We start from the raw sequence: 17,792 nt of genomic DNA on the forward strand, positions 1-17,792 counted from the left end.
GTTATTATGAATAATGTGATGTTTAATCAAACTTCAGTATAAACAAAAAAATGAAAATAAAATGAAGAACACAGTTGAGAAAGCTTAAAAATAGGTGTAATTCTTAATCTGCCTTGAGAAACAAAAAAGAAAAGGAACTGAAATGTATGAATCAGCAGGCCCTTAAAGAATTAGTGGCCAGAGCTGAACATGTTATTTTAGGACATATGTCCTTTTTCTAAAGCCATCAGGGTTATGGGGCTTGAGAATAAAAAAAAAAAAGAAAAAAACAAAACAAAACAGAAAAAACAGCCCATAGATCAGATTGTAGCTGAAGGGATTCATGCTTGCATTTAGTTATGAAGTTCAAATTGGAAGCTGTTCAGGCAGAAAACTAATAGAAATGGGTGATAGCTAATTAACCTAAGGCTTCAAAGTAATTGCTCTGCAAGAAGCAATTTAAAAGGGACCTTTCTCCTTTTTTTTATTTTTGAAAATCATAAAATGCCCTATTTGACTTTTGGTGCATGAGCAAAATATAGGTATACACACAAATATTGATTTTTTTTAAACTTCTACCTTATTCAACTTCTTGGTAACTTTTTAAAAGGCCAAAAAGAATCACAAGAACTGTTTATATCAATTCTGAATATCCCAGGTTTAGGATTTTGTGGTAAAATAGAGATAGTCAGAGTACGTTCCTGAAGTAAATGTGGATAAGAGGGTTGGGTTGTAGTGATTAATTCAGCCCTGAGCCACCTGCCTCACCATTGGGGTCAGTAGACCCAGCTACTCTAAAGCATACAGTTGTTTGGTAGAGAAGTGGATACACTGGCAAAAGCATAGTATTCTTGTGAAAAGAGAAAAGAACGAATATACAGTATCCCACATCATTCTCTGTCTGCCACAATCTACAACTCTGGCTTCCCATTCATATTTTTCAAAACAATACCCATACCTATCATATACTCATTCCTTCTCAGAGAGGGGAGCCCCATATTTCCTACATTTCTATATCCAGTTCCAAATATAGATGCTTTGGGTAATAAAGTGTTCTTTCCCCTCAGTTAGCTCATATTTCTGACTTAACAGCTTCCTGGCCCATAAGCTTCATGCACAACCCACAGATCTGGAAACACCATTTTCTCAAGAAACATTGTATGTTTTCTAGATGTCTCCAAGAGTCAAGCTGTCAATAGTTCAGATTTCCCATAGAATTAGCACTCTCACAGAACCATGTAAGTTCCTTTTTTTTTTTTTTAAGTTTTATTTATTTTTTTAGCAGGAGGAGGGGCAGTGGGGAAAAGACTCCTCAAGCAGACTCCTCTCTGAGTGTGGAGCTTCATGGAGGGCTCTATGCCATGACCCCGAGATCATGACCTGGGACAAAAATCAAGAGTTAGACATAACGAACTGAGCCACCTGGGCTCCCTGAGCCATGGAAGTTTTTAAGATGGCTGCTTTCAGGGTGCTTGGGTGGCTCAGTCGGTTAAGCATCTGTTTTCTGCTCAGGTGATGATCCCAGGGTTCTGGGATGGAGCTCCACATTGGGCTCCCTGCTCAATGGAGAGCCTGCTTCTCCCTCTCCTTCTACCACTTCCCCTGCTTGTGCTCCCTCTCTGTCTCTCTCTCTCAAATAAATAAACTAAACAAACAAATAAATGGCTGCTGTCAGTTGTCCAGGATTCAAATTTTCAATGTATTTTCTTCCTAACCTTAGGTTTCACTCTGATATAGTTAAAGATTGTGTTTATCCTAATATCCAACTATTCTAGTCAAAGAAAGAATGATAACGTATATTGGTTTTTTAAAGATCTGAATAATTTATCCTTCTGGTAGAACCAGGGTAGGAAGGATTTTCCCAAGGCAGACTGGCTACATGGCACAGATATGGACACACAAAAATGAGCATGTTTTACCAAGAAAAAGTGAAGTTGATTTTTAAGGCATACCTTAAAAAATCATTTAGTTTTCATTGCTGTTTATGATTGTCCATGATTAGTTTGGAAACTACTTCGAGAGAAGATACCATGTTCTAAGATTTTGTTTTTCTGTTGGATCATGAAATGGAAAATGATGTGTGGAGAATTTTACTTCATCAACTATTCTATAATTGCTAACCGTAAGATGTTTGGTAGATGACAAGTTTTTTTTGTTTTTTGTTTTTGTTTTTTTTAGGATTTTGCTAGTTATTTTTGCTAGTTTTTAGGATTTTGCTTATCTTTTTAAGAAAGAAATCTAGATAATTTACCTATTCTTTGCTATTTACAAAATTATGACCACATAGGTCTTAGAAAAACAAAAGTTTTTTTTTTTTTTTCAAAACTATACTGTCTCCTGGATTTTTTGTGCTTTATTCAATATTAATGTCTGTTTATTTGTCTTTTGTTTCAGGATTTATTTATACATGTGGTGGAACTTTAAAAGGACTTAATGGCACTATAGAAAGCCCTGGTTTTCCATATGGATATCCAAATGGTGCAAACTGTACATGGGTAATAATAGCAGAAGAACGGAATAGAATACAAATTGTTTTTCAGTCATTTGCTCTAGAAGAAGAATATGACTACTTATCCTTATATGATGGACATCCTCATCCTACAAACTTTAGGACAAGGTTAGTGTGTTTTGAATGGAAGAATGGAGGGAAAATATGTAATGGGTAAAATTTCATTTTACACAGGGTACGTAATGTTTGTGGTACAATTGTAATAAAGTCATATTCACCATTTTATTTTTATTTATTTGGAATTATATAATCTCAGGCACAAATTAGCTCAGTATGTTTGACTTTATAATATTAGTATATTAATATTGTCTCGCAAAAAAGTGAACATAAATTAATAATGACCTCTTTAGATTGGTTAAAAGTATTTGTTTTTTTAAATACTTATTTTCAGGCTTCATTATTTATGGGTAATAACTGTTGATAAAGTGAAAGCATACCATGCAATGTGGATACTCAATTTTAATATACAACAATGTGCAAAAATATGTAAAAACCAATATTCATATAAAAATACATTAATTTTATACATTGTGCATGGTATAAAAACCTAAATATCTGAAAAGTTGGATCTTTTAGGTCACTAACTGGGAAGTTTACATTTCTGTCTATACAAATGAAATTACCTGTTTTTAAACTACTTGATAAAACAGGTGTGAAAATCATCTGACACCTGCCTATTATTTAAGTGCTTTTTCAAAATTTCTTCTTAGAATATAGGGTATCTAATTATATGAGAAATTTTTGATGTCTTATCAAAAGCTCATTTTAAATATAAATCAACTCTACTTCAATCAAGTTCAAAATATTACATATTTCATTAAGTCCCAGATTTTTACCAAAATGTGTAATTTTTTAACTATAGTAAACCATTTTTGAACTTTTAACTCAAAATATTCTAAGCAGATAAACTCTTAAGATTTAAAGACTCATTACATACTTGGTTATGTTTACACTCAGAACGATAGATAAAATGTCTGTGTTGTTCCAAACCACACGTTTATGCAAAGAAAAGTTCGCTAGTTTGATTCCTGTTTATTTGTTTGTTGTTTGTTGTTCACTTATGGAGTATTTCTAATTATTTCTTCCCTTACATGAAGTCTTTCAATGTCTATTCCTTTAAGAAGTATACAGTAAGGCTGACATGTCTAACAGTGTTATTTCATTATCATGGCCAAGATCATTAAAAGCTGAATGTCTTTTGTTAATGACATAGCACCAAGTCAAGATAGAAAACAGACAGCACTGTGCACAGGAGACGGGCTGGGGGGGGGGGAGGTGGGCAGGTATCTGTGTTCACCTGCACACAGGTTATGTATCCAATCATACATACTACAGGCTAAAAGAGAATAGAAAGATAATTCTTAGAGTTTCCAGCTGGCTAAAATGATACATATAAAAGTAAAAGGACAAAGCTTTTTGCATATTTTCTTAACAGAAGCAATGTGTGCGATATAACTGATGTAAATATAAAAAAGAAATAAAGCACTCAATGCTACCTGGCAGTTTCTAGCTATAAAACCACTGATAGTACGGTTTGCCTAAGTATCTATTCTCTCTAGATCCCCTTGAAAATGAGAAAACACATTTCTATTTTACCTTTGCTCCTTTTCTTGGAGAAACAATTGTGGCCTCTGGGAAGTTAAAAAACTTTGTCAGACAGGGAAAATCAATTTTTTCTTTTCATTCTTTCTTTTCTAATTTGTAAATGGGAATAATAGCACTTAATTTACAGAGATTCTGTGTGTACTACAATGTAATGAAAACTCAATAAATCTAATCCTTAGCATTTATTAAGTCCCCTGTACCTGACACTACCAAGTATTTTGTAGTCATTATATTACTTAACTTCTCAAGCAATGTGAAATATTCCTATTATTATCATCAAATTTTACAATTGGGAAAATGTGTCTTACATTACTTGCCAAAGGTTAATTTTGTTGAAAGTATCAAGAGGCAGGATCATCACTGCAACCCAGCTTTTTCTCAGTTTAGAACGTAAGCTTGTAAAAAACAAAACAAAACAAAAAATGAAATAAAATTCATAATATATAATTCATAAATAATGTATATAATCTCCATGGCTTATGTATTGATATATAAATCAAAGCCCATTTTTCTTTGACAAAATTTAATGTATAGATAAATAACAAATATTTTAAACATGTATAACATAAAAAGATATAAACCAAAAGATAAATTACAAATTTATTCTTGGTATTTGTTTTATGACCTCTCTTCTAATATAAATCTTATATCATTTTTACTCTCGTGGATATATAAGACATCTATTGGTTTTTATGCTTAAAGAAATCCTGTTGCTAATGTTATAGCTGATTTGAATTAGAAAGACGAGGAGAAAAAATCTAGTGTGTAACCTACAACACCTTCCAGACTGTGTTTATATACAAAGTCTGAAGTTGAAACTGCTGCTGGTAGTTTGATTCATTGTCTGTCTCTTTGACTCACTGTTTTCTTGCTTTTTTCTTCTCTCACATTCTCACTTAATACATGTCCTTATGGTATGTCTGCTTTTCTCTATCTTTTGGAAATTTGATACCTATATTTTGTTATCTTCCATGAATTCCAATAGTGATTTTTTAATGGCTTGCTATAACTGTCTTGAAATAAAGTAGAGAAGATGGTCTGTAGGTCTTGTCATTCTTGCTTGTGTAAGTAGAGGCATATTGGATTTACCAAACACAATTTCATACTTTTAAATATTCTCTAAAACTGCAATTTTTGATGATCCTGCTTATTTTCCTGTGAGTTGGTAATTTATTAAATAAAAGCTGATATTGGGGGCTGGATGTGGCACTTGCATCAAAACACCATTAGAGAATTCCTTCATAGTTCCATATTTAGCTTATATCTGATGCTGGTACATTTAAACAATTTGGTTTACTTGATGCAGGAAAGAAATTCTAAGCTTTATTTTCGTGTAAATATTGTACTTTCTCAATAAAAAAAAATTATACCAAAAGGTAAAAAAGAATTATAATCTTATGGGACTATATTTACATATTTAATATCATACTACATATGCTATTTATGTTCTTATTTAATCTCTCTACATTGAAATATACATATTTCACATGTCACTAGAATTTGTTATCAGGTTATCAGATGCTTATATTTAATTATACTATAATTCATTTCATTATTCTATTACAAGACATTTTTGTTTTTTTTTCTTTTATAAGTAATTCAGATATTAGCAGTAGATTTAATTCAGATAACCTCAAACCACGATCCCTAGGTGAAAACTATTCCAGAAAAACAGCATTTAATTCCAAAGTCATTGTAGAAATTGACATGAAGAAATCTCAGGACCAGTCAACAGACAAAATAGGTCACAGTATCAAAATGTTCCCATTCACACTTTTTATTTTACTGTTAGAAACAAAGTTCAGTTTTAAGAATGTTTAATTTTCTAAAGAAATACGTTCTAAGCTTGTCATTGAAAAAAGGGACATAGCTATCATAAAGTCATGGTCATAGTGTAGAAACGACCACAACATGGGTTTTATCTTCTTAAATTGCCTGAATTTTCATGAATTAATGATGCTATAATGCTAAAGTAAAAGAGGTAAATATCATGCAGGTAAGTGTAAACATATAAAAACTCTTTTGGGGGAAGGCAGGCAATAAAAATAAACAGCTGCTGTACAGAAATAGAAATTTATCTGAGGGGGACAGGTAGTGAGGAGAGAGTCTGCTATTTTAATTTTCTCGAGTTTAACCAAGATAATTCACATAGAACATTGTTTAAGGCATACAACATGACAATTTTATATATATATATATATATATATATATAGAGAGAGAGAGAGAGAGAGAGAGAGTTTTATGCTTTTGATTGTTATTTTATTTTTTATTTTTTATAAACATATATTTTTATCCCCAGGGGTACAGGTCTGTGAATCACCAGGTTTACACACTTCACAGCACTCACCAAAGCACATACCATTTTATATGTGTTTTGTATACTTCAAAGTTGCTGAGAGAACAAATCAGATTCTCACCACACATATGGCAATTATGTGAGCTGATAGAGGTGTTATCCTTATTGTGATAATCACATATATATATGTGTGTGTGTGTGTGTGTATGTATGTATATATATAGTACATATGTATACATGTGTATATATTATTACAATAATATATTTATATGTATATATATGTATATGTGTGCATATATATGTATTATACATAAACCTGATTTGTATATATACAATATATACAATATTCTGTGTATATACAGAATCTGATTTTTTCTCTTAGCAGCTTTCAAGTATATAAACATAGTATTGTTAACTATAATTACTCTGATCTATGTCTAAGACTTTTCATTTTATAACTGAAAACATGTAATATTGACCAACATCTCTGATATTCCCAACCTTCAGCCCCTGGCAACACCATTCTACTCAGTTCATTCTACTCTACTCTTTCTACTCTACTTTCTACACCATTATTCTGAGTTTGGCTTTTTTAGAATCCACATATAAGTGATATCTAGGACTAGTGGCTGATTTATCATCTATCAATGGACACTTAGGTTGTTTCCATCTCTTAACTATTGTAAATAAAGCTACAACAAACATGAGAGTGTAGATATTTCTTCAAGATAGTGACTTTATTTCCTTTGCACATGTGCCCAGAAGTGGAATGCTAGATCATTTGGTAGTTCCATTTTTAATTTTTAAAAGAATATCCAATGTCTTCCATGGTGGCTGAACAAATTTACAATTCCACCCCCAGAGCACAAGTGTTCCTTTTCTTTGATATCCTCACCAATACCTGTTATCTCTCTTTTTTAATAATAAACGTTCTAACAGGTGTGAGGTAATATCTCATTGTAATATGGATTTCTAGTTCTCTGATGATTAGTGATGTCAAGTAAAGTAACTTTTAACTTAACTATTGAACACATGTGTGACTTCTTAGGAAAAACGTTTAAGCAGGTCCCATTTTTTTTTTTTAAGATTTTATTTATTTATTTGTCAGAGAGAGAGGGAGAGAGAGCAAGCACAGGCAGACAGAATGGCAGGAAGAGGCAGAGGGAGAAGCAGGCTCCTCGCCGAGCAAGGAGCCCGATGCGGGACTCGATCCCAGGATGCCAGGACCATGATCTGAGCCGAAGGCAGCCGCTCAACCAACTGAGCCACCCAAACGTCCCATCTGCCTATTTTTTAAAAAAAAAATTATTTTTAATTTATTTTCAGCATAACAGTATTCATTGTTTTTGTACCACACCCAGTGCTCCATGCAATCCGTGCCCTCTATAATACCCACCACCTGATTCCCCCAACCTCCCCCCCCCACTTAAAACCCCTCAGATTGTTTTTCAGAGTCCTTAGTTTCTCATGGTTCACCTCCCCTTCCAATTTCCCCCAACTCCCTTCTCCTAATACCCCATGTCCACCATGCTATTTGTTATGCTCCAAAAATAAGTGAAACCATATGATAATTGACTCTCTCTGTTTGACTTATTTCACTCAGCATAATCTCCTCCAGTTCCGTCCATGTTGCTACAAAAGTTGGGTATTCATCCTTTCTGATGGAGGCATAATACTCCATAGAGTATATGGACCACATCTTCCTTATCCATTCGTCTGTTGAAGGGAATCTTAGTTCTTTCCACAATTTGGCAACTGTGGCCATTGCTGCTATAAATATTGGGGTACATATGGCCCTTCTTTTCACTACATCTGTATCTTTGGGGTAAACACCCAGTAGTGCAATTGCAGGGTCATAGGGAAGTTCTATTTTTAATTTCTTGAAGAATCTCCACACTGTTCTCCAAAGAGGCTGCACCAACTTGCATTCCCAAAAATAGTGAAAGAGGGTTCCCCTTTCTCCACATCCCCTCCAGCACATGTTGTTCCCTGTCTTGCAATTTTGGAGGGGAAGAATAAACATTGTTAAAATGTCTATACTGCTTAGAGCAATCTATACTTTTAATGCCATTCCAATCAAATTCCACCGGTATTCTTCAAAGAGCTGGAGCAAATAATCCAAAAATTTGTATGGAATCAGAAGAGATCCCGAATTGCTAAGGAAATGTTGAAAAACAAAAATAAAACTGGGGGCATCACGTTACCTGATTTCAAGCTTTACTACAAAGCTGTGATCACCAAGACAGCATGGTACTGGCATAAAAACAGACACATAGACCAGAGGAACAGAGTAGAGAGCCCAGATATGGATCCTCAACTCTATAGTCAAATAATCTTCGACAAAACAGGAAAAAATATACAGTGGAAAAAAGTCTCCTCTGTCCATTTTTAATTGGATTATTTGTGGTATAAGACAGAGATCAAATTCATTCTTTTGCATATGTTGTTTATCCAGTTTTCCCAGCACAATTTATTAAAAACACTATTCTTTCCCCATTGGCTATTTTTGGCTTATTCATCAAATATTAGTTGACTGTGTGTGTGTGTTGGGGAGGGGGGTGGTTCTTCCTTTGCTCTCTATTCTGTTCCATTGGTCTAATTTGTTTTTTGCCAGTACCATATTGTTTTGGTGACTTAGCTTTGTAACGTAGTTTGAAATCAGGAAATGTGATGCCTCCTACTTTGTTCTTTTTACTTCAACTTTTTCCTTCTCACAGTTCTTCTTACTGGATTGCTTTGGCAATTCGGGGCCCTTTGTGGGTTTCATATACATTTTAGGAATGATTTCCCTGTCTCTATTAAAAAATGCCACTGGAATTTTGAAAAGGACTACATTAACTCCACAGACAATTTTGGGTAAATTTTCATTATTAGTCACCATTGTTATATTAATTATTAACCAATTATAATTAAATTATTTATTTTAATAATATTAATCCTTTTCTTATCCATGAACAAGGAGTAGCTTTCCATTTATTTATGTCTTTATTTTTTTCATCAAAGTTTTTTCTTTTTTTCAGTGTAAAAGTCTTTCACTTACTTGGTTAAATTGATTTCAAAGCATTTCATTGTTTTCAGTGCTATTATAAGGGTATTGTTTCCTTTATTTCTGGTTCATTTTTAGGATATAAATATGCAACTGATTTTTGTATTTTTTTTTTGTTGTTATTTGCAACTTTACTGAATTAGTTCTTTACTTCTAACAGGGTGTTACTGTCTTTACGATTTTCCATATGTAAAACCATATCACATGCAAAGACAAATTTACATTTTCCTTTTGCATTTTAACGCCTTTTATTTAAGTTTCTTACCTGTTTGCTCTGGCTAGGACTTCCAATACTGTACTGAATATGAGTAGTGAGTAGTCAGCAACCGTCTTGTTCTACATCTTAGAGGAAAGCTCTTCAGACCTTCATCATGGAATATGATGTTAGCTGTGGGGTCATCCTATATGGATTTTATTATGTTGAGTTATGTACCTCCAGTATCTAATTTATTAAGAGTGTTTATCACAGGTAGATGTGAATTTTTGTCAAATGGATTTTCATCTATTGAAATAGTCATGTAATTTTTATTTTTCTTTATATTAATGTGATGCATAACACTGATTAATTTTTATATATTGAAACATCTTTGCACCCAGATAAATCCCCAAATTGTGGTGTATAATCCTTTCAATGTGCTGTTGACTTTAGTTTGCTAGCATTTTGTTGAAATTTCTGCACCTACATTCATCAAGGGTGTTGGCTTGTAGTTTTATTGTGTTGTCCTTATCTGGCTTTGGTATTAGGGTAATGGTAGTCTCATAAAATTTGGAAGAGTTCTCCCTCTTCAATATTTTGGAAGAGTTTTAAAAGATTGGACTTTAATTCTTCATATTTTTGGTATAATTCACCAGTGAAACCCTCTGTCTATGGGTTTTTATTTGTTCAGAGAGAAAGAAAGGTCAGTTGGAGCATCTGCAGGTGCTCCATGGGAAGGCTTCGTAATGGAATCCATGATGTTGTAAGTAGATCCTGTAGCAGTATGAAGCCCTCTGAGAGCCATAAATTCCAATCTCCCAACTGGTTTCTGTCCCCCAGTATTCTGGGTGGGATGAAAAAGAAATGGGTCTCTCTGGCAACGTCTTATACAGCTGGGAAACCTGACCGTCATTCATATATTCTCACTTACCCCATGAAAGAAATCAAGGGGTAAGAAGTCTCATCTGTGTCATCCTGAGGAAAGAATGACACAGGTAAAGTGAAAATCTTCCTCTTAGCCACTTTGATGCATCCAGTCTTAAAATTTTTTGCTCCAGTGATGAACTGGAACATCTTTGTTGGACCCCTGGACTTCTACAAAGGGTATCTCATTCATGAACAATTGTCTACTCAGTGTTCTTTAGGGGAAGATAGGAGAAAACTTTTATTCCACTATGGTGATACTACACAAATTTGAAGTTTCAAATGTTGTGGTCAGAGCCGGTTGAGTAGAACCAGTGAGAGCTGGGATGAAAAATGGAAGCGAGAGATTTCCAAGGAAAAGGAATAACCAGGGCAAACTTCCTAATTGTGGATCATGCATGTGAAGATGAGTATACAATGAGGCCTGAGAACTGATGCAATTGGGTAAGTCTATACAAGACTGAATTTTTTTTGAGTGTGCTAGAAGGCTATCAGAGAGTTTTGAGTATGGATGTGACATGACCTAACTTGGGTCATGTCAACATAGTCAACTTTTGTCCTGCACAAAGTTGCCAGGCCTTGGATCCAACAATTCAGCCTGTGCTACTTTAGTCAGGCTCAGGGCCCTACCCCAACCCATGGTACTATTTCAGTGTGGGGAAAAGAGACCCATTTTGAAATACATTCACAAGAAGGCAGTCCTGTTGCAATTTCTACCACCAGTAAGGTCACATTTTGCAATTCCTGTAAGCTATGACCTGTTTTATTTTAGGATCTGAAAGGATCACTTAAGCTATTCTGTGGAAAACAGACTCTGTCAACAACTAACAAAAAGTCACCATTTATTGATATAGTGAATTCTATGAGAGAAGTAGATATGAGATGAGTAACAAAAGTTACATAACATTATATGTAACTCTATTCCATTTCATCTTAAGGAAAAGTTATTTTATATGAAAATGCGAATTTTTTATATTTAATGGCAGTGAACAATAAAAATATTGAGAAAATTAAAATATCTAACATAGTATAACTTCTCAAAATTTATTTGTATAAACTTAATTTCCTATCATTTAAAGCTTAACCAAAATATATAAAGGTTGCAAGATGTGACACTATGAATAAAAACATTTTCTATAATCAAGATATACATAAAATAAAATAGATATTTAAATAATTATCAAAATCATTTTCAAGATATATAAAACAAAAAGTCATGAAGTACTTAATATAAATGACCTAAAAATATGAAAAGTATAGTCATATGAATGGAAATATGCAAAAATATGCACAGGGACTTCACAAAAGAAAAATGTTAAATTAATAATGTAAAATAAGAAACTAGTAAAAATAAATCTTAGTAGCTATCAAAAAAAACAAAAGTAACAATGTAATATTTTTCAAATATGAAACTAAGACCTAAACAATTGTAAACACTATTGGTGAAGACATTTAGGTACTTTGTTGCATGAGTAATGGGAATATCAATCTATGTTCTCTTTCTGAAGGACTACAACAGTAATAACTAGTATTTAAGGTTATTACTTATCAATCAATCAAATGTCTCCATCTCCAAATTAGACACAGAATTTATTTTGCTGTTTTGTTGAAGGTAGCAATATTAGGAGTGCTTTTTGATAGAAACCAATGAATAAAATTCAGCAATTAGATCACAAAACTTATAAGAATTTTTATGGACAGAGAAAGGGTTCACAATATATTACTGGCTAGAATAAAAAAAAAAACAGACTTAAAACAGCATGCATAATAATATAAAAATGCTTGGTGCATTTGTGACTGTGTTTGTTTAGGAACTGAAAGATTCACTCCAAAATGACAGTTGTGGTTATGGTGATGGGGCTATGAGGACTTTTTCCCCCTTTTTTACTAGTTTTTGAATTTTAAGATTTTTACCTTGGATACCCAGAGACATTAGAAAAAATTAATTTTCTGGATCCTTTATATCTATTCCAAATTTCAAATATATATATATATATATATATATATATATATATATATATATATACACACACACATATATATAAAGATTTTATTTATTTGACAGACAGAGATCACAAGTAGGCAGAGAGGCAGGCAGAGAGAGGAGGAAGCAGGCTCCCTGCTGAGCAGAGAGCCCCATGTGGGGCTCGATTCCAGGACCCTGAGATCTTGACCTGAGCCAAAGGCAGAGGCATAACCCACTGAGCCACCCAAGCACCCCTCAAGTATATTTTTCTGACATATATTAGTTAGAAATTTAGAATTTAAATTTTAAACTGGAAGAGAGAACAGCATTTTAAATATGAGTCTTGACTAATTCCACTCTCAGTTAATTAGACCTTCAAATAATCAAAACCATATCAGAATTTCTGAAATTTTCAAATTCACCATCTAAGTTCACACACTTGATAATATAAAGGGATTGTGAAAAACAAAACTAATTTTTAAAGTTAAACATTTTGACATCTCAATAATTATATGAGTCTATCAAAATCATTTTATTTTTTTCTAAAGAGTTCTTCCTTTTATTTTCCTGATAATGGCCCTAAGTCAATAGAGACAAACTTTAAGCATGCACATTTATATATAAACATCTTGTTATCTCTGTTGACTAAATAGACAACATTGAATTATACTTTGAATTAAGTTAATATATGTTAGAATCAAAACTTTATTTATAATTGGGGCATTAATTTCCTATAGCTTGATATTCAGATCTTAAGTGTACAATTATGTTTTGATGAAGCATGTATAAACTCAGGTAACATCCCTACGAATCTACATATATTTTCATCATTCTGGAAAGTCCTATCCTAATTCCTTTTCAGTCCATCCCCACACTTCGGAAGGAACCGCTGTACTTATTTGCTTTGCCACAGATTAGTTTTCCCCTTCTATATTTATATTCATAGAAATTGAATGCTACAAATTGTACTTTTTGTGTTTAATCTTTTTCACTAAGCATACTATTTTTGAGACTCATACACACTGTTATGTCAACAGTTTATTCCTTTATATTGTGCAGTAACATTTCATCACATGAATTATTTTTCTGTTAAAATAAAATTTGCATTTTTTTAAGTTTGGAGGTATTCTGAATGAAGATGCAATTGATATGCCCTTCTTGTCTTCCTGTGGATGCATTTTCATTTGTCTAGATAAGTACCTAGTAGTAGAATTGTTGGATGATTAGGTAAATCTTTATTTAATATCACAAAATTCTCCCAAATAGATTTTCAAGGTGTTTTCACTACTTTTTATTATTTTTTAAAATGCTTTATTTATTTGAGATAGAAAGCAAGAGTTGGGGGAGGGGCAGGAGAGGGAGAAAGAGAATCCTTAAGCAGACTTCCTATTGAGCATGGAGCCTGAGGACGTTCACTCTGATGACCCGTGAGATCATGACCTGAGCCGAAATCAAAAGTCAGCTGCTTAAGTGACTGAGCCAAACAGGTGCCCCAAGACCTATTTTATATTCTGCCATTATTGTGTAAGAATTCTGATTGCTCCACATCATTGCCAACATTTGAAGTTGACAATTTCATTGTGTTTTTATTTTGCATTTCTGTGATGACTAATGCTATTAAGCACTTTTCTTTTGTGCTTATTGAGCATTTATTGATATATCTTATGAAGTATCTGTTCAAACTTTTTGTCTATTTTTAATTGGGTTGTTTGTCCTGATATTTTTGAATTGTGTCTTTATTCAATCCTTATACCATTTTTGACAAATATATATGTGTTTGTATATATATATATATATATTCAGTCCACCAAACATTGCAAATGTGTTTTTCCTATCTTTAATTTTCTTTTCATTTTGTTGCACATCTTTGGATGAGCTGAAATTTTTAATTTTGGAGAAGTCCAATTTATTAGTTTTAAAATTTGTTAGTCCTTTCTAGTCTCATAAAAAATTACTTATCCAAAGATGGAAAAAAGTTCTCCTACATTTTCTTCTGAAACTTAGTAACATTATCTTCTATATTTAGATCTATGATAAGCCCTGAAAGTATGAAGAAGTCTATGTTCATTTTACCCTCTGTGGTTATTCTAGTGAGTAAGAATTAAGATGGCCTACATATTAAAAAATCCTGGAACTGACAGTTCAATAACTATATTGGATTGCATTTTACTGAGCACAGTTACAATGAAGCATATTTCAAGTAGCTTTTAAAGATTTTATTTATTTATTTGACAGAGAGAGATCACAAGTAGGCAGAGAGGCAGGCAGAGAGAGAGAGAGAGGAGGAAACAGGCTCCCTGCTGAGCAGAGAGCCCGCTGCGGGACTCAATCCCAGGACCCTGAGATCATGACCTGAGCCGAAGACAGTGGCTTAACCCACTGAGCCACCCAGGCGCCCTCAAGTAGCTTTTAAAAATGACTACTTGATCAACTAAATTTTGCTAGAGAAAGCTCTATCTCATTTTTCTTATTTCTATCATAAAACTACCCCTTGTTTTTGATTTTTTTTACTTTGTGACTAGCCAAAATCTATATATACCCCCATGGTTATAGTTAAAAAATATACTTCATTCTCTGGCTAAATTCTCTGAACTTTATTCTTTTATTGTTATTGAATATTATTTATCCAGTATTTTTTTCAGTATTGTGAGGGATAAATATAATAGATGTAATATATCTTACCACAATGTCTTGTTTAATTTTACAAACTTGCTGGAATTTTTTACATAACCCTAGAATCCACAATCTTAAGGTACATAATGAAGGAATGCTAATTAGAATGAAAAGAGAATGAGCCATAGCTTGAGTTCCCATTTGTACAACTGGTGGACTTTTCCTCTTTCAGAAAATGTTGGCAGTGTCCGCATAAATATTCCTGAGCAACAACTATAATTTTCTTCTTACGTCATTAATTTTGTGTCTGTATTACTCTCCTTTGCTCACTTAATTTCCCATGTAACTTCTTAACAGTCATGTTAAAATTTCTCCTGTTCCCAATTGCTTCTCCTTATACTGCAATGCAATGATCTGCCTCCTTTCCTGTAAGTGTAATATTGAGGTAGAGAACAACTTTCCCACAAAAAAATTATTAGAAAATATCTAAATGACTTGTTAGACCACAGAAACAAATGGACATAGGTATACTTTTATGGCACTGCACCCTTGATTTAACTCTATTCCGAAGTCCCCATCTGAAGGCTGTCAGGTTTGATTGATATGGTAAGACCCAACCCAATGTGTTGACTTGGAAGACATCCTCCTTCAGGTTAGAACCAGTCCTTGTATTCTGATTATCTCTCTTGTATAATAAAATGTCTGTGAAATACAGAGGCTCTAAGTACTTGGCCCACTGGCATAGATGACGTGTGTGTGTGTTGTGTGAATGATACGTGTAAATCACATGTGATATTAACAACTGTTTACTCAATACATAAAGAGAAGCAATACTAGGTTGTTCTTATTTATGTATAGTATTAATGAGATCTGCAAATGGCAACATGGATTTTGGTTACTATTAATACAACTATGTCCTTGGTGATAGTGACAGTCTTGTATAAAAAATACAGACATCATAAAACACAGAAATTGAGGGTATAAGTGGGTTTTTTCTATGAACACATTTGAAAAGGATGTTATATTGTGGTTAGTATCCTCCTCTCTAACGGTTTAATTTACTAAAGACTTATGGCATCACCAGAGGACATGTAAGTGAGTTAGAAAAAAAAACCAATTAAAATTTTGATGCACCTTAGGCAGTTAATGACTCTTCTCATTCGATATCATTTCTCACTTTGGAGCATTCAAATTAATGATTGGATAGATCTCAAGGACAGTCGGGATTTCTAGAACTTTTTGTCAACATAAAAGAGTCTTTCAAATCTGTGTAAGGCAAGGATTCAAGAGTAAACACAATCATTTGTTGTTTATACCAGGCATGTTGCCAAAAAGAATTGAGGTTGCTTTGAGTGAAGAATCAGACTAAATTAAACCATTAAAGCAGGGGTTAAATCATAAAACAAAAGATGTCAACAAGCAAATTTAAACACTTTGTTCTATGAATTATATTTATTCAATCTTTTATAGCAAATCTGTGAAAGGTTTACTTCCAATAGCCTGCTTTCAGGAATACAGCAGATTATTTTAAAAGCAAACTATACATGGTGTTATAAGTCACTAACTAGTGATATTTGTTTTGCAAGTCACTTACTCTCCATAAACATTTTTTTCTTCTGTAAAATGGCATAATCAAAATACGGGTTTTTCTCACAGAAAGCAACTAGATGTTCTTATAAATATAAATGTTTTGAGTAACAGAAAATTTCATATAGTAATCTAAAACCACAAATAGAATTTTAAAATCAGGCATCCCAGATGAACTCTTTGTGAATTCATCTAAATTTGTTAATATATGATAGTCTAAGGGAAGCTACAAATACTCTACATCTATTAAAATGGATCATTTTTCTGAATACACTATATCAGGCTATATATATACAATTCTCATAATATCATTTCAGAAATTCTTCCCAATATGCCTACTATACAGAAAAATAATTTTCAGAAAGGTCATTAATTTCTTCAAAATCATAAAATTAGACTTTCAAGACACAGAAGTCTGAATCTCAATGGCACAACTAATTAGTTACTTTTATTTACATTTCAACTATACCATTTTTAGAATTATTTATTAGGTTTACTATAAACTAGAAAACCACAGAAACAGATAACTTTTACTGACCACTTATTTTACAGTCATTTTACTAAATGCAAATTAAAGGTCAAGAACATTAAAGGACCCATACTTATATCAGAGTCTACTTTATTTATTTATTTATTTATTTTTAAAGATTTCATTTATGTATTTGACAGACAGAGATCACAAGCAGGCAGAGAGGCAAGCAGAGAGAGAGAGGAGAAAGCAGGCTCCCCGCTTTAGCAGAGAGCCCGATGCGGGGCTCGATCCCAGGACCCTGAAATCATGACCCAAGCTGAAGACAGAGGCTCAACCCACTGAGCCACCCAGGTGCCCCCAGAGTCTACTTTAAAAAAATTACCTATTTGTTGTTATGAGATGACATGTACCCAAAGATCTATTTTTGTCATAAAAATTATTGTATATAGAAGAAGTAAACATTCCTTTATAAATGTTTAAAGTTGGGTGTTCTTATGATAGTAGAAGATACTGAGCTGACATAGAAAATAATAAAATTTGTCAACATAAAAACTAAATAATTGATTAAGTCATGAGCATGCATGTTATCTTTTTAGAAA

General features: G+C 33.0%; 1 protein-coding gene across 5 annotated transcripts in view; it reads left to right on the forward strand.

Moving 5' to 3' along the window:
- The window catches only part of CSMD3 (CUB and Sushi multiple domains 3), a 1,245,805-nt gene that overhangs the window by 122,200 nt on the left and 1,105,813 nt on the right, over positions 1 to 17,792 (forward strand). For all 5 annotated transcript variants that reach the window (XM_082720053.1, XM_082720054.1, XM_082720055.1 and 2 more), the window contains exon 2: positions 2,374 to 2,596. In XM_082720053.1, coding sequence (XP_082576179.1) covers positions 2,374 to 2,596 — 223 coding nt within the window. The remainder of the gene's footprint in view (positions 1 to 2,373; positions 2,597 to 17,792) is intronic.

The sequence above is a fragment of the Mustela nivalis genome, assembly GCF_964662115.1.
Source record: "Mustela nivalis genome assembly, chromosome: 2".
NCBI lineage: Eukaryota > Metazoa > Chordata > Mammalia > Carnivora > Mustelidae > Mustela > Mustela nivalis.